The sequence below is a fragment of the Mustela erminea genome, chromosome 19, assembly GCF_009829155.1.
Source record: "Mustela erminea isolate mMusErm1 chromosome 19, mMusErm1.Pri, whole genome shotgun sequence".
NCBI classification, from domain to species: Eukaryota; Metazoa; Chordata; class Mammalia; order Carnivora; family Mustelidae; genus Mustela; species Mustela erminea.
Window position 1 is genome coordinate 41982492 of NC_045632.1, and position 23095 is coordinate 42005586.

The window sequence follows — 23095 nt, forward strand, 5'->3', positions numbered from 1 at the left end:
CCGGGGCTGCAGGTCTCCTCTCGGGGGATGGCCGAACGCAGAGTAAGTAGAGCGAGAAGAAGGTCTGTAAACAGTAACAGTTCAGAGAGGGGAAACCGACAAGGTCAAACAATTTTTCCGTGAACAATAGTTAGTCTCCAACAGAAGAATACGAAGGACAAAGGACACGACACTACAGCATCAGAGGGGCTCAGTGAACACACTCACTGCATAACCTTCACTTTCTCAAGAATCCGTTCAAAATCTGACGTCACCACAATTCTTCCCAACAACGTCCCAGATCAGTGTTCATAGTTAGGACCCTGAGGCACAAGAGCGACAACCTGTGCCTCCCGAAACATCAGTGAAACCATGTGTCGTGGTGGAAATTCAAGTATTTTCAAATCCTAGACAAACCTACTCAGAATCACTTTACAACTGTCCTCAGGCATTCAAAAATTAGCACACGTCCCTAAAACAGAGATGTGTCCCCACCCGTGGTCCATGAAGCCAGCAAATGGGCAAGCATTCTGGCTGGTGGAATGGACTGTACTTTTTTGTGTGACTTTTACCTGAGAAGGTAAAACGGCAGGAAGTCTGCAATTCGGCCTCCAAGTAACAAGGGTGGGTAGGAAACTGGAAAACAGGATGGTCCCATATGCCTGGAGGAGATCGTGGGATTCGGGGAGGTGACGCATGGGAGGAGCAGCGGAGCGAGTTCTCTGCAGGGCAGGGAAAGTTCTCCAAAGGGCGACCTTCCCGCATGGCAGCAGGCCTGCTGGGCTGTGCCAGGAGGACAGCAGCTCTTCCCATCCCCATAGAGTCCAGACCCTGCAAACAGCTCCAGCAGCACACGCGGGGCCAAACCCTCGGCGTCTCCACAGCCCAGGGATGGAAGACGAGGAGCAGGGGAGGGGTCCCGGGGGAGGACTACATGCTGCCCGGGGGCCCACGGGGGCCTGGCCAGCGACTACTGCTGGCTCTTCAACCCTGCACCTTCAGTCCTTGATTCTTTTTTACCCCTCTTAGCAGCTCCCATTAATCCAAAGTCTTGACTTGTCACAAAAACCTAGGACAGGGTGGCTCAGCATCAGATGTGAAGCCTGTACTCGGGGACAGTGAGGACCTAGAGGAGACACAGCAGCCAGTGAGGCTGGCGGCTCCGACAGCTACCGAATGCTGGAGAAGCCGCGGGCCTCTCCCAGCCGCCCCTGCCCCCATCTCAGCAGCTGCTGCTGGGGTCCCGCCTCACAGACCCACCAACAGGGCCACTCTCCGAAAACCCTTTCCCGGAATGAACTTTTACCAAGAGGACAAAATTCAGCTTAATCACAGGAAAATCTGACACGACGAGAAAAAGAAAACTTGGTTGGAAGGGTGGGCATGAGGATGAGAGGGAGGAGGGCCCCTGGGGCTCATGTGTCCAGGCGCTGAATCTCAGGGCGACCGTCCACGTCTCTGGACTCCGTGCGGGCCCGGATGTAGTCACTGGCGCTCTGCTGGTGGACACTGACTCTCCATTTCTGCACCGCCAGGAACGTGTTCACCGCATACACCGCAGTTGCCAAGAAGCCAAATATCTACAAAACACAGGCACGGTTAGTCCTCGGACCATTAGCCGTTGACGGGGTGTCCGGGCAGGACCGGCTCTGAGCGGCTCTTGTTGACCTGAGCCGTCCCCACAATGCCCAGACCCACTGTTATCTGGTTGTCAGACAAAGGCCAAGAGTGTAGTTAATCATGATGCCCAGAAAGTCCTGCCTGACCAGAAGACAGACAGCCTGAGGTTTTCTCTTGAAGTATTTTGGATCTACAACACACACACACACACACAAACACACACACTTCACAGAAGTGCCTCTTTTTCGTGGCCACTGGTCTCGGGTAAGAAAGTACAATGTAGCCAAAATACCAAATAGAGAGAAAATGAGTGTCAAGCCGCAACGCCTGACGTCCCAAACTGTGGCCCCCAAGCCTCTGCCTGCTGCCCAGATGCCTTCCCCTGGACAGCCCCAGGTGGGCAGCTCCTAGGTGAGCAGCAGCAGAATTTTAATGATTTGCTAATGACGGATCAACCTATCGAGTGACACCTAGGTGAACAGCTTGTTCCGTGTTTTTTTACAAACCTTTTAAACTCCCCTTCACATCACAAAAGTGCTGCCTGTTCATTATAAATATAGAACAACACAGAAATGCAAAGCACAGAGAATCAAAGTCTTAACATGATCTGCTTCCTACCCTGCCTGCAAAGGCATTCTACCTTGAAGAGCAAAAAAAAAAAAAAAAAAAATGTCATCTGGCTGCTAAATGGCATCAGGACTGCCCTCTCCTTCATTAAGAGCCCCACACCGACAGATCAGGCTCTTAAAAGCAACAACACTAACAAGACATCCAGGGCTCTGTTGCAAACAGACGAAATGAGTGATTCTCAAACTTGAGTGTGTACCTGAAGCACCTGAAGGCTTGTTAAAATGTATTTCTGGTTCAGGGGCTCCAGGATAGCACAGTTGGCTGAGGGTAGATTCTCAGTTCTTAGCTCAGGTCATGATCTCAGGGTTGTGAGATCGAGCCCCGCATCAGGCTCCATCTGTGTTCAGTGCAGAGGCTGCTTGGGACTCTCGCTCCCTCTCCCTCTGCCCCTTCCCACCATACTCTCTCTCTCAAAGAGATAAATGAATCTTTAAAGTTGGGGGGGGGGTACATTTCTGATTCAGTAGCTCTGGGGGAGCCGCCTTCTTTTCTTCTTCTTCTTCTTTTTTTTTTTTTTAAAGATCTTATTTATTTATTTGACACAGAGAGATCACAAGTAGGCAGAGAGGCAGACAGAGAAAGAGGAAGAGAAGCAGGCTCCCCACCAAGCAGAGAGCCCGATGCAGGGCTTGATCCTAGGACCCTGGGATCATGACCTGAGCCAAAAGCAGAGGCTTTAACCCATTGAGCCACCCAGGTGCCCCAGGAATGGCCTTTCTAAAAAGTTCCTTGGTGATTCAGAGGCTGCTGTTCTGGGGACCATACTTTGAGAACCACAGCATTAAAGGAACTAGGACCTCCATTGTCTCAGTAACATCATCATTAGCAAAGAAAAAGCCCAAGAAGAACAAGCAGGACACATCCTAGGGGACAGAGGAGAGCCAGTCATAGCATGTACGAATCGGCCTGTGTTTTCACCAGCCAAGTGCACTTACCACAGCAGCAATTTCTGCCCCAGTTTGGTGATTTAAAGCAGCCAGTACGGTCGAAGCGATAAAGAAAAAGAAAGTGCTGAGTCCAGTGTTGACCAAATCCTAAAGAAAAAATAAAGTTACTTGTAAAGAATTTTTTCATGCTTTTCCCTGAAAGCAATGGAAAGATTTTCAAAATAAGAAGCACAACATCCAGCCTCTCTGATGGTTCTGCAGTTTAGTCCTGAAGGCCCAGGGGTGCTGGGCCCATGGAGGGAGGCAGAGATGGGACCGGTGTACGATGTACATCACCTGACAGGTCACCACGGCAAAATTCATGTTTTAACCAACCACACAGTCATTTCTTAGTGAATTTTTCTAGAAACCCAATGGCTAACCCATCAAGGACACGCACCCTCATTACCGTTTAGAATTCTATTGTCACCTTTTTAAAAAATACATTCAAAACACCTTGGCATGGACAACACTCCCCGGGAATCCAGAATATACCAAAACTGGCGATATCCCCTCCAACGTGCCCTCGTTCGTGTGTGACATTCCGAGCACACTGTTTTCCAACCTAGACAACACACGCAGCCAGACCTCATGCTCTTGCTTACACAGTCTTTCAAGGCTCTGTGTGGCTAAAACCCAGAGGATTTTCTCCTAAGCTCTCTGAAAAGCAAAGGAGGTTACACATCCAATGCTTCCAAGATTGAACTCTTAGTTGTTGAGAGGAACGGAGCACAGCGATTAAGTGTCACAGCCCGACTGGGACCTAACCAGGCACGACGTAGGATAAGCCACTTCATTTCTTGTGTCTCATATAAGAATAGCACCCACGCCTCACCGAGTTCTCCTAGGGCCCCGGGGGAGCCACGCACGAGAAGCGCCAAGCCCTGCACCTGGCTCACAGTTACGGTTCCCTGCATTTAGTGCTGCTTCTGTTACTGCAGTGTGACAGCGGGCCCCCAACAGCCTGGGCCATGCCAGAGCCCCTCTATCATCTCCACAGAGAAAGAACCCAGAGAACACGGAAAACATGTTAGACTGTTTAAGTGCCCGGGGTGGCGGCCCTCAAGGGCCATCTCCTCTTTCTAAAGATGCACAAAGAGCAACGTTCTCATCACGAAGGTACTGAAGATGCGCGGCAGGAAGCCCGGCTCCCTCCTGGCGTGGGCTTCTGCGGGGGCTCACGGTGGGCTGCGAGTACCCACAACTACAGAACTATCCAGAAATGTCAGCCAGCGGGGCCACTTTTAGCTGTGGCCAGTGTTCAGCAAGGGCAGATTTTTCACAAATTCCAACCAGGAAGTGTTAGGTTAGAATGCTCAGTTCTGCGTAAGGTGCTGTAGGGGTAACGAAGACTACAAAATGTTCTTTCTGAACCAAAGACTATTCAGAAGTGGGGAGCATGCTTTACGATACGATGCTGAGGTCCGACATCAAACAACATTATATGTACATCAGGGACAACAACAGAAACATACACGTGTGGTCAAGGGCCTACATGCCCTTGCTGGCTCATGCTGTTTGTCCATGTGATTTCCACATTTGGAAATTCATTTTAAGTATCATGCTATGCAGAAAGGTCCAAGTATAAGGACGTTCGTGGTAGAGCTTAAAATAGCGCAAAAAAAAAAAAAATTGGAAGCAAAGAAAATGCTCACGAACTGGGGATTTGTGAAATAAAATGGTATCAGAGAGGCACCTGGGTGGCTCAGTGGGTTAGGACCTCTGCCTTCGGCTCAGGTCATGATCCCAGGGTCCTGGGATCGAGCCTCATGTCGGGCTCTCTGCTCCGCAGGGAGCCTGCTTCCTCCTCTCTCTCTCTGCCTGCCTCTCTGCCTACTTGGATTTCTCTCTGTCAAATAAATAAAATAAAAAAGAAAAAGTTTAAAAATAAAAAATAAAATAAAATAAAATAAAATAAAATAAAATAAAATAAAATAAAATGGTATCAGAACAATGGAACACTATGTGGTCATTAAAAATAATGATGCGGGCGCCTGGGTGGCTCAGTGGGTTAGGCCGCTGCCTTCGGCTCAGGTCATGATCTCAAGATCCTGGGATCGAGTCCCACATCGGGCTCTCTGCTCAGCAGGGAGCCTGCTTCCCTCCCTCTCTCTCTGCCTGCCTCTCCGCCTACTGTGATCTCGCTCTGTCAAATAAATAAATAAAATCTTTAAAAAATAAAATAAAATAAAATAAAATAAAAATAAAAATAATGATGCAGTTGTACGTTTACCATGGGATATACCTAAGATAGTTTAAGTGAAAAAGCGTGATTCTGATGGCTGCATTCTCCCCGCTTCACACATCACCACATAACGCCAATGGGAAAGCTAGTCTACCTGGTCTGGAAGGTTGTCACACCAAGTAATACAAGTGGTTATCCCGATGGGTTCTATCCTACAGGACTTTTCGACAGCTTTACTGAGACGTAACTCATATACCACATACTATGCCCAATTAAAACGCACAATTCAGTCACCACGATCGCATTTTAGAACACTGTCAGCACTCCAAGAAACTCATCAGCAGGCAGTTTTCCATTCCCTCCCCTAATCCTAGGCAACCACTACTCACCTGCTTTCTGTCTCTGTGTCTTCCTGTTCTGGACACTTCATATAAGTAGAATTATATATTATGTGGTCTTTTGTGACTGGCTTCTTCTACTCAGGAGCACGGTTCTAGAGATCACTCCTGCTGGATCACTTCTCTCCCTGCCAGGACTAGGCCATATGCAGTCATACGCATACACCATGTTTTTATCTACCTTCTCGTCCGTCTCTGGACACGTGAGTTATTTCTACTTTCCGGTTATTCTCAATGACCCTCGTGTGAACGTACAAGGTTTTGAGGAGATGTATGTTTTCACTGGTCCTGGATCATCACATGATTTTAATTTTTTTATTCCCTGCATCTTCCAGCTTTTCCGTAACAGACACTGCTCGGCACAGCTTAAAAGACTTAAAAGGGGGAATACCGCGGGTGTGGGTCAGCATCAACTACAGGAGTTCCTTGTCCGGGAAACAAAAATCAAGCCTTGCAGGTTCATCCTTCACATTAGGGGGAACACACAGACATGCCCTCTGATGGGCTTTAGCGGGGGGGGGGGGGGGGGGGTGTTAGTCAACGATGGTGATCCATTTTTTTAAAATATAGAAGTAACATTTTATTTAATATTTATTTTTTATTATTATTGTTTAAGTACGCTCCACACTCAACATGGAGCTTGAACTCACATCCTTGAGATTAAGAGTCAATGCAATCCACCTACTGAGCTAGCTGGGTGCCCCCTAAAAGTAATAATTCTTGATATCTACCTTCACCAGATCCATTTTAATGTACGCCTCGATACATGCTTTCATTAATTCTCACATCGAGCCTATGCAGTAGATATTCCCATTTTACAGGAATGGGCTGAGTCTTTCAGGAGTTCAGAAACTTGACCAATGAGCTGACCCTTTTTTTAAATGCTCTTACTGGGACGTGTACTCGCTCAGCCACATGCTTTCCAGTTTGCCCCAGTCATCCCCACTCCCTATCATCTCGTATCTCCCACCACTTTATGCTTCCGGTCTGGCCCCTAGAACACCCAAGGGTGCAGACCGTCCTTGTGCTAGGAGATGAAGAGGAAATCCACCCTCCCAAACACAGGCTTCCGGGTGTCTCCTTTGCTGACACACTGGTAGATACAGGGGTGAGCCTCTCTAACTCCACTAACAGGTCAACAGGATGTGGCCTAGAGGGTGTGAACCCAAGGCCTACTGGCCATATCTGGCCCACAGACCGGTCTGACGTGCACAGCATTCCAAACAAATTTGAACACGCCAACATCTAAACACCAGAAGACTGCACATTAAAAACTAACCTCTTAAAGAAAAAGAAAAAAAAGAAGCTTCTAGCTGTTCTTGAAAAGCTGTTCTAGAAATGCCCGGAAGCAACGACACAGCAGGGACTGGGAAGGAGAGCCACCTGCCCTGTCGCCCCATCTCCGGCCTATCTGCTCAGGCGCCCAGCCCTGGCAGGCCCACCGTCTCCAACCCCATCTCCATTCCAGAGAACGGGCCATCCGGCAACGTGCCCTCCCTATCCGTCCACACTCTGGGCCCAGTGGGTATCCACACAGCTTTCAAGGCCCAGCCGGCATCTGGCTTCTTCTCTGAACATTCCCCTGCTGACATCCACTCCAGGCTTCTGCCCCAAGGCATGTACTACCTCTTTGCCTATGTTCCACCAGGCCTTACACAAAACTGGATCTCACGAAGCACGCTTACCAAGGGGCGAGCAGCTTGCATCGACCCACCCCATGCTTTTGGTTCCCAAATCCCAGCACAAAGCAGGTGTCCAACAGATGTCTGCTGGACTGGCCACAGGTTAGACAGCTGAAAACAGGCTCAGGCCCCAGGTTCTCACTGCAGCTGCCCCCAAACCACGAGGATCTGTGGCTGGCTCTGGTATCAGCTCTACAAATGGATGCAAATGGTCAATGACTTTAACTCAATCATGCCTGTGTAATGAGATCTCCACAAAAAGCCCCGAACTACGGTGTGCAGGGAGCTTCTGAGCTGGTGCTGCACCCCCACCCCATAAGGACAGAAGCTCCAGAACGCTGAGACTCTTCTGGACCCTGCCCTATGCATAAACATCCCTTCCGTCTGCCTGCTCCTGAGTTGTACCCTTTTTGGCAAACCAGTGAGCCTAAGTACAACACTCCTCCCAAGCTCTGTAAATTGTTCTACAGAATTACAAACCCCAGGAGGCAAATCTGCACTTGGTGCAGGTCCCCCAGGAGCCCCATTTGTGGCAGGTGTCTGCAGCAGGGGGCAGTCTCCAACTGGGCCCTTCTCCTGGGGGTCTGTGCCAACTGCAGAAGTCAGCGTCGGAACAGAGCTGAATTTTCGGACACCTTGTTAGTGTCAAGAGAATTAGAGATCTGCTTGATGTGGAAATACTACACAGATTTAGTTGTCAGGAAAAAAAAAAAAGACATATATTTGGTGTGAAAAGGGGTGTCAGGAAACATTATACCACGAGTCATGGCCAAGGCCTTGGGGCTCTGCAAGTGGCCCCTCTGGGTGATCAGACTGTCCCCACTCAACAACCAACCTGGGTTCTTGATTGTGCAAGGTCTGTGGGGTGAGCAGGGGCCACCGAGGCACTGAGGAAGAAGAGCCAGGACAGTCTGGTGTCACGGCAGGCAAGAGCAGAGAGTGCAGCAGGAGGGACAGAACATTCCAGGGCAGTTCTGCTTGCACTGTTCAGTGGAGGAGGTGGCGGGGTGGGGGTAGGGGGTACGGAGACAGAGGAACAGCCAAGGGATCCAGGACCATGGAGGCCCCAGTGATCCTGACCAGAGGACTTTCAAGGATGTCAGGTTTCTCTCTTGACCCAGGTGGATACTCCACGGCCTTTATCAGTCTTCAGTGAGCTATATTTGACAGTAAGAGGTGAGAAAACAGTGATGGGGAGGAGGGAAGAGAGCACAGACCTTCCCTCCTTGTTAGAAGTTTGGAGAAGCAGTCCATGACGGGACTCAGCGAGCTGGCTAAGGAGAGTAGGAGCCCCTAGCAGCTGGCTTTCAGTAACAGGCGGGGATGGAAGAGAGGGGTGGCCTGAGGGAGGAGGCCTGGGCACTAATTAAGGTAAACATGGGTGGGACACAACGGTGTATGAGCCCCGAATATACAGAGAAAAACAAGTATCACCAGGTAAGTCCCACAGATTCATCAAAATCAAGCAAGTCCAGAGCTAAGAGAATCTTTCTGCTTGCATCAAATAATGCTTGTATAAAATATATACTTTGCAGCTTCCTCCTTATTTATCATTTTCCATGAATATTTTTGTGTCAACAAAGGCTCCTGAAATCACCATTTTTCTAACTCTATACCAATCACACCCTGTTTCACTCATTAGCCATAACTGGCTCTAATGAGGACAAAATATTCCCACCACCTTGTTAGAGAAAAAACATGGTCAAGGCCAACCCTCTGTAGCGACTCAGTGAGCTGTGTCCAGCCCTGAAGAACTCACTTTTTTCTCCCCTCCCGGAGAACAGATGACCTGAGCTCCCCTCAGTAAGTACACTTCCTCAAGTTCATGTACTCATGCACTCTTCTGTTGAATAAGCATGCATACACCTTCATCTGCTCCAAAAGGGTGGAAATTCTGGAAAGGATCCCAGAGGGCTGAAAGTGTTCTCAAGTGACCGTATCACACGTAGGCGTGTGCCCTACCCAATGCTGTCCAGGAAAGAGAATGTACATGAACTTCCCAGTGAAAAAGATGCAGGTTGGTATGACCCAACATGTGGTAGCCACCAAGGGGAAAAAGCCCTTCATGTTTAAAACAGAAAAATCAGAATTCTAGCAAGCTCACTAAAGAGGTATTTCTGGGGATAATGGCCAGTATGAATTAGTTATTAAGCTGCAGTATGAAATCTTTTAACAGATTTATAGCTGTCAAATCAGTAGATAAGACTTAATGAGAGAGTAAAGCCAAACCTGGCAGAAGTCTGTAGGGGAAATGTGGTTGGTAGGAGACCAATATGCCTGCGGTCATATTAATCTCTCTCAGGATGGCAGCTGCATACACAGGCTTGAGGTCCCTTATACGCACGGTCTCATTTCATTCTTAAAACAACCCTATAAGGGGCACCTCGGTGGCTCAGTGGGTTAAGCCTCTGCCTTCGGCTCAGGTCATGATCCCAGGGTCCTGCCATCAAGTCCCACATCGGGCTTCCCCTGCTCTGCAGGGAGCCTGCTTCTCCCTCTCCTCTGCCTGCCACTCCCCTGCTTACTAGCTCCTCACGCGCTCAGCTCGCTCAGCTCGCGCTCTCTCTCTCTCTCTCTCTCTGTCAAATAAACAAAATCTTTAAAGAAACAAAGAAGACCAAGCGCTACTGAGTTTCCATTCTCACCTAGCAGGATAAGGAAAAGTAACACAAGACCGGCGTGACCAGCCAGGAGCAGCGGGGGCAGACCTGACGGCAAGGCTGTCAAATGGGGTTAAGAACCCAAACCCCTGAGAGCTCGGGCTTCCACTCAAAACTCTGATCAAGGGGCACCTGGGTGGCTCAGTGGGTTAAGCCTCTGCCTTCAGCTCAGGTCATGATCTCGGGGTCCTGGGATTGAGCCCCCCATTGGGCTCTCCGTTCGGCGGGGAGCCTGCTTCCTCCTCTCTCTCTGCCTGCCTCTCTGCCTACTTGCGATCTCTGTCAAATAAATAAAATCTTAAAAAAAAAAAAAAAAAAAAAAAAAACTCTGACCAAAGCACAGAACCCTTCATGTCCTCCCAGTTGCCTTTGAATTTAATGCTAATCCTAGGCTTGGCAAGTCACTGGCATATTCATTCGTATTTTCAATTCTTCCCAAATCAATGCTTTTGTAAACGGCTTTTGGGTCCAGTGTGAAAAATATGCAAACGTATTAATTCCATTTTTTTCTTTCCAGGTTCTGCAAATATCAACATTACCAATCTGCTCAGAGGAGCATAAAACTGAAATGACATCTTTCAAGTGGGGCAAAATAATTGCTATATGACGGCTCTACCGTTGGTGCAGATTCAACTTACTTCACAGGTTTACTCAACCCAGTGAAGAAAGTTAAACTCTCACAGCTGCACTGCAGTAAACCCAGCATCAAATAAACAGGCGCCCAACAAGATGGCGGAGAGACTCTGGGCCGCCCCTGATGCTGGGCAGCACCCGGTCCTTTCAGGGTCAGAGGGCGGTGGGGGTTTATACTCACGGTCAGGTTCCAGTTGATCTGGGGGATCCTCATGTGGAGGTTCAGACTGAACAGGATCAGCAAGACTCCCGTCACCACAAATGCGCTACAGCTCACAAACTCAAAAAAGTAGAGGCCTTCACACGGGGAGCACTCCATGATGGTCTCTATGCAGATGAACGCAATCAGGGCCAAGATCTAGGAAGAAAATTGGAAACACACACACGTGTGTATATTTAGTATCCATCCGTGGACATATGTGCCTGCCATATTTAAATAAAACCCTACCGCCGCTGCCATATGCGGCCAGGAGTCCTCAGGGGACGGCAGTATCGCTGTCAGGAACAGGACCCAATGAAATTCTTATGTAACAACAGGTATGGGGGCCTTGGCAAAGGGACCAAGTCCTAACGTGGACACCTCCGCCCCACCGTGGTCTCCGGCCACTGTCTGGGGGCGGCTTGGCCCCTGGGAGCAAACAGGAACGGCTCTGCCATGTGTTCAGTGCTTCCTCCGCCACCAGCAAGTGGTCGCAGCCGACACACGTTTCTCATTTCGAGTCCCTACCGCAATTATGCTGACGCCGAGAGGGCAAGGTCCAAATGGTGTCTGTTTATGCCATCTGCAGCTACCCTGGGGGTTCAGGCAGAGGTCAAGCAGGTGGTCGGGGACCCTGGAGGGCTTTAAAACAGGAAGGGATGCGAATTATCCCCTCTTCTTCCAATTACAAGCGCCTAAAGGCGAGGCCCACCTAATTCATTCACAAGCTATGCTTTTTAAAGGCGATCACCGGGCCTGGCCATTACAAAGTCAGAACGACAGCTTATAAAAATGCTGAAAAATTGGGGCACCTGTGTGGCTCAGTCAGTTGGGTGGCTGCCTTCGGCTTGGGTCATGATCCCAGCATTCTGGGATAGAGCCCCATATGGGGCTCCTTGCTCAGCGGGGAGCCTGCTTCTCCCTCTCCCTGCCTGCATGCCACTCCCCCTGCTTGGGTGCACGCTCGCTCTCTCTCTCTCTCTCTCACTATTTCTCTGTGTCAAATAAATAAAATCTTAAAAAAAAAAAATGTTGAAAAATCTACCAATAATGGCACCAATTTCTTCCTGAAGGACCAAAGTAACATTCCAGCAGTATGTCCTAAGAGCTTGGAGATCATAGTCAAACAGGTATCGGTGGAAATCAACATGTGAGTTTTTGTTTTGTTTTGTTAAGATTTATTTATTTGACAGACAGAGCACTAGCAGGCAGAGAGGCAGGCAGAGAGGCGGGGGGTGGGGGGGAGGGGTGGGAAGCAGGCTCCCTACCGAGCAGAGAGCCCGATGCGGGACTAGATCCCAGAACCCAAGTGATGAGGGAGCAGGAGGCTGGCTGAGGACAAAGCAAAAGCTGGCGCCTTGCACCCCCTCTTCACCCACTCCCCTCCATATGTGTAGCATTCCTCAGGCACCCCTGACTGCAATAAAACGATAAATAGTTAACTTGCAGGGATCGCAATCCTGCAGAACAGGAATCTCCCTTGCTCTACAGATGTCCTAGAGACCTAAACAGGGAGGTTACCTTATCAATAGCACAAATTTCCAGAGGCAAGTAACTCGGTTCCTGAAGCCCTAAGGTCTCCCTCCTCACCATAAACTGGAGGAGGCTGAGGTAGAAGGGAATGTAAATGATAGCCGGATCATAACACCCCACCAAGAATCTCCCAATTATTTTGATGTTAATGCCTGACCTAAGGACGACATTGATCAAGCCATAAGGGCAAAGACTCCCCCTCCCCCCGCACCTTGTAGGCCCTCCCTAGCACGTGAGAACTCTGTCGAAATCTCCCATTCCTTCACCACCTCCCCCAAACCGTGGGGTATATAACATGCCAACCCTCACAACCCAGGGCAGCAGCTCTTCCTGCCCACGGGTCCTGTCCCCGTGCTTTAATAAACCACCATTTTGCACCAACGACGTCTTAAGAATTCTTTAGTCGTCGGCTCCGCACCTCCTCACCCCACCGAACCTGACTTAGGTTCTGGGACTTCATCACAAGGATCACAACCTAAGCCGAAGGCAGCAGCCCAACCCACTGAGCCACCCAGACGCCCCACCACGTGAGCTTTTAAAGGAAGATTTCAGGAGAAGGAGGCGGCCCAAAGGCTCAGTGGATGGCCCAGGGAGCAACGAAAGGCCAGGTGGTCTTGCACCAAAAACCAGATCGATCTTGGGCTCCTGGCCTCTACTCTAGCACTTCTCCAACCAAGTACACCTCGCAGCCCACCACATGTCCAGCCAGGGTCAGAACGTGAGGCGACCTCCACTGCAAAGGTCCAGGACGTGTACGCAGGCAGCTCTATGGTCCCCGATCTGTCCTCAGAGCCAGCAACATCGGCATCACCAGAGAGCCGGCTGAAGTACAGAATTTATGCCTCTCCTCTTTGATCTGTGCAGTCGGAGTGACAAGATCCCCAGATGACTGAAGCGTGGGAAACACAAGGCAGGGGCTGTTCTGTGGCCCTTCTCTGCCTCCTGGAGTCCCACGCATGCCTTTCAGGCCACCATTCAGTGCCACCTCCTCCCCATGCCTTCCCTGATTGTCTCTCCCCCTGCCAGACATTATTTGATTCCACCCTCTCCCAGGAAAGCTTGTTCGTCTGTGACTGCATTCTACCCTTTTTTTATACTTGACATTATGCCTCCCTCTGCCTTCTGAGCTTTCTGAGGACAGGGGCCAGCCCATCTCTCTCCACCCGAGGTACCAAGTGCAGTTACTTGCACATCATCAACAAATGGGGGCAGGTGGGGGACTAAAAACCTACCCCACAGTTACTGACATGCTTGGCAGGGTCTCCCCGTTAAGAGGCAGGGCAGGGCAGCTCCGCTCTATCCATTATCCAGATTTGTGCCCAGCAATCATAAAAGACACCTCTCCTATCAATTTGTGGTTCACAGTGTAAGTCAGCACATTAGAGACAGGAGTCTTTAAGCACATTCTCTGTCCTTTTCCTAATGGCTCTTTTAATTTTCTATTGAATCAGGGACCTGAATTCTCCATCTGAATTACATGCTTGACTTGCAATCAATTCACAAAGAAGTGGTTCATATAAGGGAAACTCCTAAACTTTTTCTTCCCCCTGTAACTGGATCTAGTAATCTTGGGCAAGAAATAACACACTGTACTGATGAGTTACAAATGTTTCTGGTATGCTAACTTCAACCATATTTGTGTGGGAAGGTAACACCTACAGTCTTAAATATTAAAATAAAAACAGTTTCAAGAATATGCAAATCTAACGGGCCACTCATGCAGCAGCAGTGAACAAAACAGAAATCTGCTCTCTAGCTCATGGTCTAAGGAGAAGCTTTCAAAAATGAAATTAAAAGTACAGTGTGTCAGGCGGTATGAAGTACAAAGGGGGAAGAAAATCAAAGCAGGGAAGGAGAATGCAATGTAACTAGGGCAAAGGTGTTTGAAGTTTTAGGGAGTGACACGGAAGGCCTCACTGAGAAGGTTCTAGATTTATTACGATGTTCATTACAGTCTCTTAGAAAGGCTATTCACGTGGAAGAGAACTTCAACTGCCTCCATTCTGACCTCAGTCTGTTATCTGATTGAGTTCTTTCAAGCTTATCTCTCCACTCAGGAAAAACACCCTGCAGGCAAGGCATTCTGGGCTAGAAACTGAAACTACTCCCTCAAGCAACAGGGCCTGCCCTGAGCCAGCAAGAACCCGGCGGGGTTGACCCCAAGACTGTCCTGCACCTGACCTTTCCGGCCGACAGGCTTATACCTATAACCTCTGCCCCACATTTTCCTTACCTAAACCCCGAAGTATTTTCAGCGCTTGAGAGATGGCTCTGTCTTCCTGGTGTCGCCCTCACTGGAATCAATTCCTTTCTAGTTTCACCACACCATCTCTCTCTGCCTTTGTATTTTGTCTGTGGCCAGTAGCCAAACCTGGTCTGTGTGGAACCCCTGGAGCCAGGGGCTCTGGCATCCAGGTTACAAAAGGATGTCACTGAACAGCGAATGAAGAGATAGGCAGGGCAAGGTCCACAAGGGCCTGGGCAGCGGTCATGTCCTGCGTTCAAGTCTCCACAGGGCTCAGTCCGTAGCCCTCTTCCCCTTCCCAGAGATGAGTGCGGCTGACACCTCCAACTCTCTGATCTCATGGCTGGTTCCCTGGCAGCCAGCCCCCAGCCCTACGTCCCCTCATTACCACAAACTCGGATGTGGTTGAAAGCGGGTTGCTGAGAAGATCAAAAGACACCTCTTATCATGTAGAAAATTTCAAGGGTTTTAGGAGCTTCACACCAGAAATGAGATGAAGAACACGTACACACAAGACCACAAGTATTCAAATGCAGAGATATGGACAGATTGGCACGCACACACAACTATGCTCGTAATAATTTCATCAGCCCCCTTTTGACAGGTATTTTGGAGGCCTCTAATATTCTGTTTCTAATAAACAGGACACTTTTTTGCGTGCTTTCTGGCACAGCAAATACCTAATTTTCCTCCAGCAAAGTGAAGTCTAACAATCATTGCTAAAATAAAAGCTACCTATAGACCCACAAGAAGGAAATAAGGGCTCAATATTATACGGGAAGCCAACAACTTCAAAGGAACCAAGGAATGAAGAGTAATTCAACTTCTAACTGTTCTGCAGTAGACAAACGTCACTATGTGAAACAGCACAGAGATGTTCAAAGAGATGCCAATAAGTAACAGTTACTGCATTTGCCAACTGGAGAATCCTGCCCTTCCTTGGACAGAGCCCTTTCCATGGGGCACTGACCAGCTGACCAGGAGTATTTTCACAGTTGGTAAGTGAGCTGGGATTCAAAGGTTGTCAGGTTTCCACCAGTGCCGCTAATTATGATTGACAACATCAAAAAGCAGGAAGGGAGGGAGAAAAAGACCTGGGCTAATTAAGTTACTATTAAAACTTTAAAAAAAATTTCAGGGGTGCATGAGTGGCTGAGTTGTTTAAGCATCTGCCTTCGGCTCAGGTCAGGATCCCAGGGTCCGGGGATCGAGTCCCGCTGAGCAGGGAGCCTGCTGCTCCCTCCGCCTGCCGCTCCCTGTTTTGTGCTCTTTCTGACAAAGAAAGAAATTCTTTTTAAAAAAAAAAAAGTTTTATTTATTTATATGACAGAGACACAGTGAGAGAGGGAACACAAGCAGGGAAGTGGGAGAGGAGGAAGCAGGCTTCCCACTAAGCAGGGAGCCCAACGTGGGGCTTGATTCTAGGACCCTGCGATCTACGACCTGAGCTGAAGGCAGACGCTTAACAACTGAGCCAACCAACTGCCCCAAGACATAAATTCTTTAAAAAAAAAAAAAAAAAAGTATACAGAATTAATCTGAAATGTCGGTATACATCAGGAACAATTCAAACTTCAGACTGCCACTATTTTGCATTGAGCACAACACCATTACACAATCCGTGTGCTCTTACACCACATACATTAACTTACAGACAAGTGTGTCGCACTTTATCACTAGCACATTTGTTCAGTCTGTTTCAGTGCATGGGAGGCAGTTTTATGTGCCATTTGGGGACATTGCGGGGGGGGGCTTTCCAAAGTCAGTTCAAGGTTTGTCAGATACCATCTGACAGGGACACAGGGCTTGTGATCTCCCACACACACGGACTGTGCTCTGTGCTACCGCTGCAGGCTTCTGACGCACAGACCCTGGGATTCTAATCAGTTCTATTTTTTATGATTTCCACCCAAAACAGAGAAAATGTACAGTGTGTTTATAACGGCATATTCCGCATTACTGAACAGAATCCTGATCTATCCTGTGGGTTTTAGGGCCCGTTTCTTCTTCATGATGTCAGCTCAGAGCCTGTCTGAAAGCCATTCCTGCAGAAGGAAGGCTACAGTAACTAGCTAGGGGTGGATGTGACAGAGGGACCAAATGTAACCGACGCTTCCAATGAGCCAAATCCCCGTAACGCCCACTGTTACTCCATCACCACCCGCCCAGAGGAGGTGTGATTAGAAGTCAGAGTGGCAAATGTGGAGTTCTGGGGCATAAACTCCACCAGGGTGAGCGTGTATCTGCCTGGGGAACATCTCACAGAACAAATGTCCAACCCCACAGTGTGCCTGGAAGGCGGAGCGTAAGACATCCTGGTAAACAGCGCTGTTCCTTACTGCGGCCCTCCAGAACAGTCCTGACACCTGCCACTCCCACCAGTAGAAACATGGGGTTTTAGGACATTTTTTAAAGTTTTTTTTTTTTTTAAGTTGTATTCATCCATTGGACAGAGAGCATGAGAGAGCACAAGCAGGGGGAGCAGCAGGCAGAGGGAGACGTTAGATCTGTTTGTTGCCGCAGCATAACACAACTCATACTGACTAGAAAAGGTGCTGTGGCATACTGTAAAATTTCACAACGTATCTTTAGTATGAAACTGCAAATCTGGGTGCCTGGGTGGCTCAGATAGTTGAGTGTCTGCCTCTGATTCGGGTCACTGTCTCAGGGTCCCAGGATTGAGTCCTGCATCCGGCTCCTTGCTCCTTGGGGAGCTTGCTTCCCCCTCTGCCTCTCTCTGTCTCTCATGAATAAATAAAATCTTTAAAAAAAAAACAAACTGCAAATTTTACAGAATGAATGTGTCACTCACTCTTCAAGACACCAGATCCAAATTGTTTTACAAACTCTTACCAGATTGTCAAGGTTAAGATATAGAGATATGGGGCATCTGGGTGGCTCAGTGGGTTAAAGCCTCTGCCTTCGGCTCAGGTCATGATCCCAGGGTCCTGGGATCGAGCCCCACATCGGGCTCTCTGCTCAGTGGGGAGCCTGCTTCCTCCTCTCTCTCTCTCTCTCTCTGCCTGCCTCTCTGCCTACTTATGATCTGTCTGTCAAATACATAAGTAAATAAAATCTTTAAAATATAGAGATATGGACCATGTTATTTAAACTTTTAAAACAAAAGAATAAAATATGCGGAATTTTATTTCAGAAATGCATCTATGTGATAGGACTGTGGATAAGTTTTTTGGTTTTTGGTTTTTTTTGTTTGTTTCTTTTTTTAGTAGGCGTCTTTTATTTTCCAAAATGTTTACAATGAATACATGTGCTTCTTTAAAAAAAAAAAAATTCAAAATTCTCTCCATCAACACTTTTTGAAGCACTCAGGTTTATTATGAGTTACACGTTAGTGACCTCCAAGAATCAATCCTTATTTGTTTTGAAACCATTCATGAATATTTTACAATGACATTAAAAGCTCTAATGGAAAATGAGAGTCATTCTGCAAGCCCATGTTGGTCCTGCTTCTGTATCAGAAGAGTTCATCATTTCTAAAGCCTTCTTGAGAGCACAATCCCACAGCCCAGCCGCCACTGCACTCTAAGTGCAAGCCGTGGGCACAGAACAGCCTAGAGGCCAGCATGTAACAACTCTGACTCAAGTGAGGGCAGGGACCACCCCCCCCCCCCCGAAGGAAGAGAAACCCTAAAATCTGTGAAGACATTTTCGAAGATTAAGCAAAATCCTAACCTTCCTTCATCACCAGTTTACCAATGGATCTGATGAAACTCATTCAAAGATATTCATTTAAGGGAGCCGGGGTGGCTCAGTTGGTGAAGCAACTGCCTTCGGTTCAGGTCATGATGCTAGAGTCCAAGGATCGAGTCCCACATGGGGTTCGGAGCTTCTCTCACTGACCCCTCTCCTTTCATGCTCTCCCTCATTCTCTCTCTCTCAGATGAATAATAAAATCTTTTTTATTATTTATTTTTTATTTTTTAAAGATTTTTATTTATTTATTTGAAAGACAGAGAGAGATCACAAGTAGGCAGAGAGGCAGGCAGAGAGAGAGGGGGAAGCAGGCTCCCCGCCAAGCAGAGAGCCCGATGCGGGGCTCGATCCCAGGACCCTGAGATCATGACCCGAACTGAAGGCAGAGGCTTAAACCACTAAGCCACCCAGGCGCCCCAGGTGAATAATAAAATCTTTAAAAAAAAAAATTCATATAAGCAAAAATCACAATATTTAAAAATAATTTTAAGGAGCCTTAGAACAACCAGATGCAAAAGGGACGGCCCACATGAAGCCCATCTCCAACAATGCGATCTGCAGTGGCTCCTAGGTGGCCAGTTTCTTCAGTAACACTGATGGCACCTAGAGGCCTGCTGGGCTTGGGGTCTCAGTACCAACGCAGCCAACACACCCCATTGATACACACAGACAGGGAACTACCCAGGTCCGAAGGCTCAGTGTCCAGGAGTTGTTGAGGACGACAGAGGGTCACTAAGGGCGCGGGTGGCAGCAGAGGGCTTGAGAAGTCTGCCTGGAGGGCACTGGACTCAGGTGGTCTTAGAGGAGAACCAGGAGAGAAAGCCTGTGTGAGGTGGTGCCTGACTTCTGAAATGAGAGCCTTGGCTGCTTTGTGTAGAGGGAGCATCAATAACGTACGATGCTCTCAGGCCCCGGGCTGGGCCCCGTCCTTTTGCTGTCACACTCATGCCCACTCGGGAAGCAGAGGGCGGCTCCGTCATGTGGCCAGAAGAGACATCCAAGGCCCCCAAGCTACTGTTCCACATACCCTGTTCCCCTACACCAGATGTTTAACCTGTGACTGACCAGGGTCCAGTCCCCCCTGCACCCCCCTGGAGGAAAGCATCCCTGCATGGCTTCTCTTCCAGAAACACAGTATGCGACCTCCACAGCCAGGGCCGCGAGGGCCTGTGACAAAGCTCACAGCTTCGTTACTTGTTCTCAAAGGGATCTAACTACAGTCACATCTTAATTTTTCTAAGAGGGTGGGGGGATGGGTGAGCCTGGTGATGGGTATCAAGGAGGGCACGGACTGCGGGGAGCACTGGGTGTTATATGCAAACAAGGATCACGGAACACCCCACCAGAAACAAATGATGTACTGTATGGTGACTAATGGAGCATAAATATAAAAAAAAGAATTCAGAAGTCATAAAAAAACATTTTTTTTTCCTAAGGAAAGTGATCCACGAGTTGCTCCTCTCAAGGGAGGCCATCCCCTGAGGAAAGTGAATTTAAAATTTTTCCCTCCTCTCCCCTGAGACAGTAGAGCAATGAGCAATTTTTTTTTTTTTTTTTTTTTTTTTTTTTTTTTTTTGGTGGTTCTCAAACCAGGGAGCTAACTGCAATGTCTATGGACTGGAGCTCTAGATTGGAGAGAGGCGGAGAATTAGGAGAAATAAGAGAACTACCTGCTTAGAAGGGCTGAGAGCCACCCGGGCTGGCAGGGAGTGCTGATCAGGCAGGGGAATTCGTTAGGCAAAGGAGCCCAGGGGCAGAGGCAAATAAATGCCTTATTGTTGAGAAGAAAGGGAGAGAGAGCACAGAAAGGGAAAGCTGCCAAGGACTTGGGGCAGAGAGCAGCAAGAAGAAAGCAGGAGACCAGGGGAGGTGACAGGCACCTGAGGCTCTGCCAGGTGTGCCCCACGGGCACCCACATTCCCAGCCACTCCCAACTCCGAAGGCTTCATTTTCATTTCCGATGAAGGACAGGAGGGATTGGGCTGCGGCCGGTCTGGGAAGCTGTCAGCCTGGTCTGGTCTGGGCTTGGCCCATGTTACCAGGCCAACTCGCCCAGGGATCCTGACATATTTTCCAAGCTGGGTTCTGCTGTGTCAATAATTTTGCCATTTTATGATCCTAAAGACATACATAAGTTAGAGCTGAACTCAAGGGACTGCATTTCAGTATCTTTGTTTGGCTTGACTCTCACCTTTAACACCAATGATTATATTTACATAAGTGAGCCTGATCTCTCTCTCTCTCTCTCTCTCTCTCTCACACACACACACACACACACACACACTAGACCCATGGGTTACTTGTATGTACTGGCTAGCCACAGCACACCACAGTCCCGGACAGATTAAAATAGGCTTATTTTTGGATATCCAACGACGCAGAGCACACCAACAGCGTTCCCAATGAAATGCAAAACATTTTCTTGCTCTTTAAAAAAAAAGTTTCGAAAACTTATTATGCGGTTTGATGATAGAATTGCACATGACTTCAGAAAACCACAGGACGGTCAGCATCTTTCTTGCCAAAAAAATGCCCACAACATTTTCCTGCAAATGCCACCCTGCCCCAAAAGCTACATTTTCAGACTGTTTCAATTAGTAATGGAGCAAAAAACAACGCACATGTAGAGGACACAGGAAACGCGATGCCTTCAAACCGTGCACATGTGAAGGCAGTTAACTGTGCGGCTGCATTCCTCTCCCGGCTGCCCTTCTCAAGTCCTTGCTTCCCGGATGAAGCTGAAGCCCCAGGAAGTAGTATCACATCCCTACTGGATTCAAAAGCAAAACCTGCCCCCTTTCCTTCCTCCCCCTGCTTGAACTCTCAGGCAGCTCTGCACCCTAGCATCCTTGACAAACCACCTTAAGTGACAAGGGCACTGTTTTTCCCATTGAATGAGAAACCAGTCATCCAAGAGGAGCTTTTTGCGGAAGATTAATCTGGGCCGCAACAGTGAACTGCGTATCCTAAGAGGCCAGGAGGCAGCCCGCCTGGAAAACCCTCACAGCCGGGAGACCCAGAGCCTGACCAGCCCGGGACCTCTGCATCAGTCAACGGCAGAAGGGTCCAAGAGGAGAGGAACCTACTTCAGGGGCCAAACCCCATGGCCCTCAGGCCCTTGCACAAATAGTCAGCAACTTGCAGATTTAAGTACCTTCCTCCAGACCTTGACACATAAATTAGGAGACTACCACTCAGCAGGATCTGTCAGTGGTGTCCCCAGCTCCACAGACAATAAGGATGGTGGCCCTCCTACTAAATTCAACATTTGCTGAGCGCTTCTCCTGTGGGCCACATGATGCGGCAGGCACTGGCCAAGCATTCTCACTCGATGTCATCTTCATTCTACCCTGTGAAGAACACATGGTTGATCTGCTTGTTTTTAATCGAGATGTAATAGATGGGCCATAAAATCCACCCATTTCAAGTATACACCTCAGTGGGATTTAGTATATTCAAAGCTACACAACCATCACCATAAGGTAATTCTAAGAGGAACACGTTTGTTTGTTTGGGGGGGCGGGAGAGAGAGACGCTTTACTTAGGCAGCAGCACACCCAGCAATGCCCAACCCAGGGGTCAATTTCACAATCTTTGACTTGAGCCCAAATCAAGAGTCAGATACTATAAACCAACTGAGCCAATCAGGTGCCCCAAGGAACATGGATGCATTTTTAATCTCCCATCCTATTAATGAAATTTTAAAAATGAGGGGCAAGATGTTAAGCAACTGGGTACCCTGGGTGGCTCAGTCGGTTAAGGCTCTGCCTTTGGCTCATGATCATGATCAGGGTCCTGGAATGGAGCCCTACATCGGGCTCTCTGCTCGGCAGGGAGCCTGCTTCCCCCCCTCTCTCTGCTTGCCTCTCTGCCTATTTGTGATTTCTCTCTTTGTCAAATAAATAAATAAAATCTTTTTAAATTTTTTTTTTAAAAAATAGCTGTGTCCACTGAAAAGGCCTAGAAACACAAGGTCAGTAATCGTAACCATCCTAGTGCCCAGACTGAGGTCTCTAAGTATTATTTTACACTAACAGGAACAAGAACTTCTAGGAGAAATGACTGATTCCAGGTCTGGGGCAGGGCACACACAAGGTAAGCCTATGCGAAAGCAAGTGTAAGGTCGAAGGCCATTGAGGTTTTGTCAGAAGGAGGCAGGAGTCAACCTGAAGGGGCTCCCAATGGCCAACAAGATAATACAAGTAGATGTATTTATACAATATACATAGAAATATACACATAAATACATATTATAATAAACGTATACACCTGAGGACATTGTATACATCTGAGTAACATTCAAACCTTGATTTCTAAATAATATCATTTTCCAGTGAAGGGAACCAAGGCTCCCTGGAGAATTCCAGGGCTGAGGCAGGAGGATCTAAGATGAGCCTGGAATTCTTGTGTCTGAGGAAGAAGGGAACATGTCTAAAGGGCACTGGAAATGGTTCAGAGGGGCTCCCATTGGCCAAATCTGGGACAATCTGAGCATCAAAATAGGTAACAATTAAATATTAAAGTCTGTGAATAAAACATGAACCCATGAACACATACTGACATAAATAAACAGTGAAGAGGAGAAAACTCTTTCTTACAGTTGAAAATCCAGCTAATTAGAGGTGCCTGGGTGGCTCAGTCGTTAAGCGTCTGCCTTCGGCTCAGGTCATGATCCCAGGGTCCTGGGATCG

At 48.2% G+C, this 23095-nt stretch overlaps 1 protein-coding gene across 1 annotated transcript in view; it reads right to left on the reverse strand.

The window, feature by feature from the left end:
• The window catches only part of CMTM4 (CKLF like MARVEL transmembrane domain containing 4), a 62876-nt gene continuing 39781 nt past the window's right edge, over window positions 1–23095 (reverse strand). Inside the window, exons 2-4 of the mRNA XM_032326328.1 lie at window positions 10895–11071; window positions 3165–3263; window positions 1–1559 (exon numbers count right to left, since the gene is read on the reverse strand). Coding sequence (XP_032182219.1) covers window positions 1395–1559; window positions 3165–3263; window positions 10895–11071 — 441 coding nt within the window. The 3' untranslated portion in view covers window positions 1–1394. The remainder of the gene's footprint in view (window positions 1560–3164; window positions 3264–10894; window positions 11072–23095) is intronic.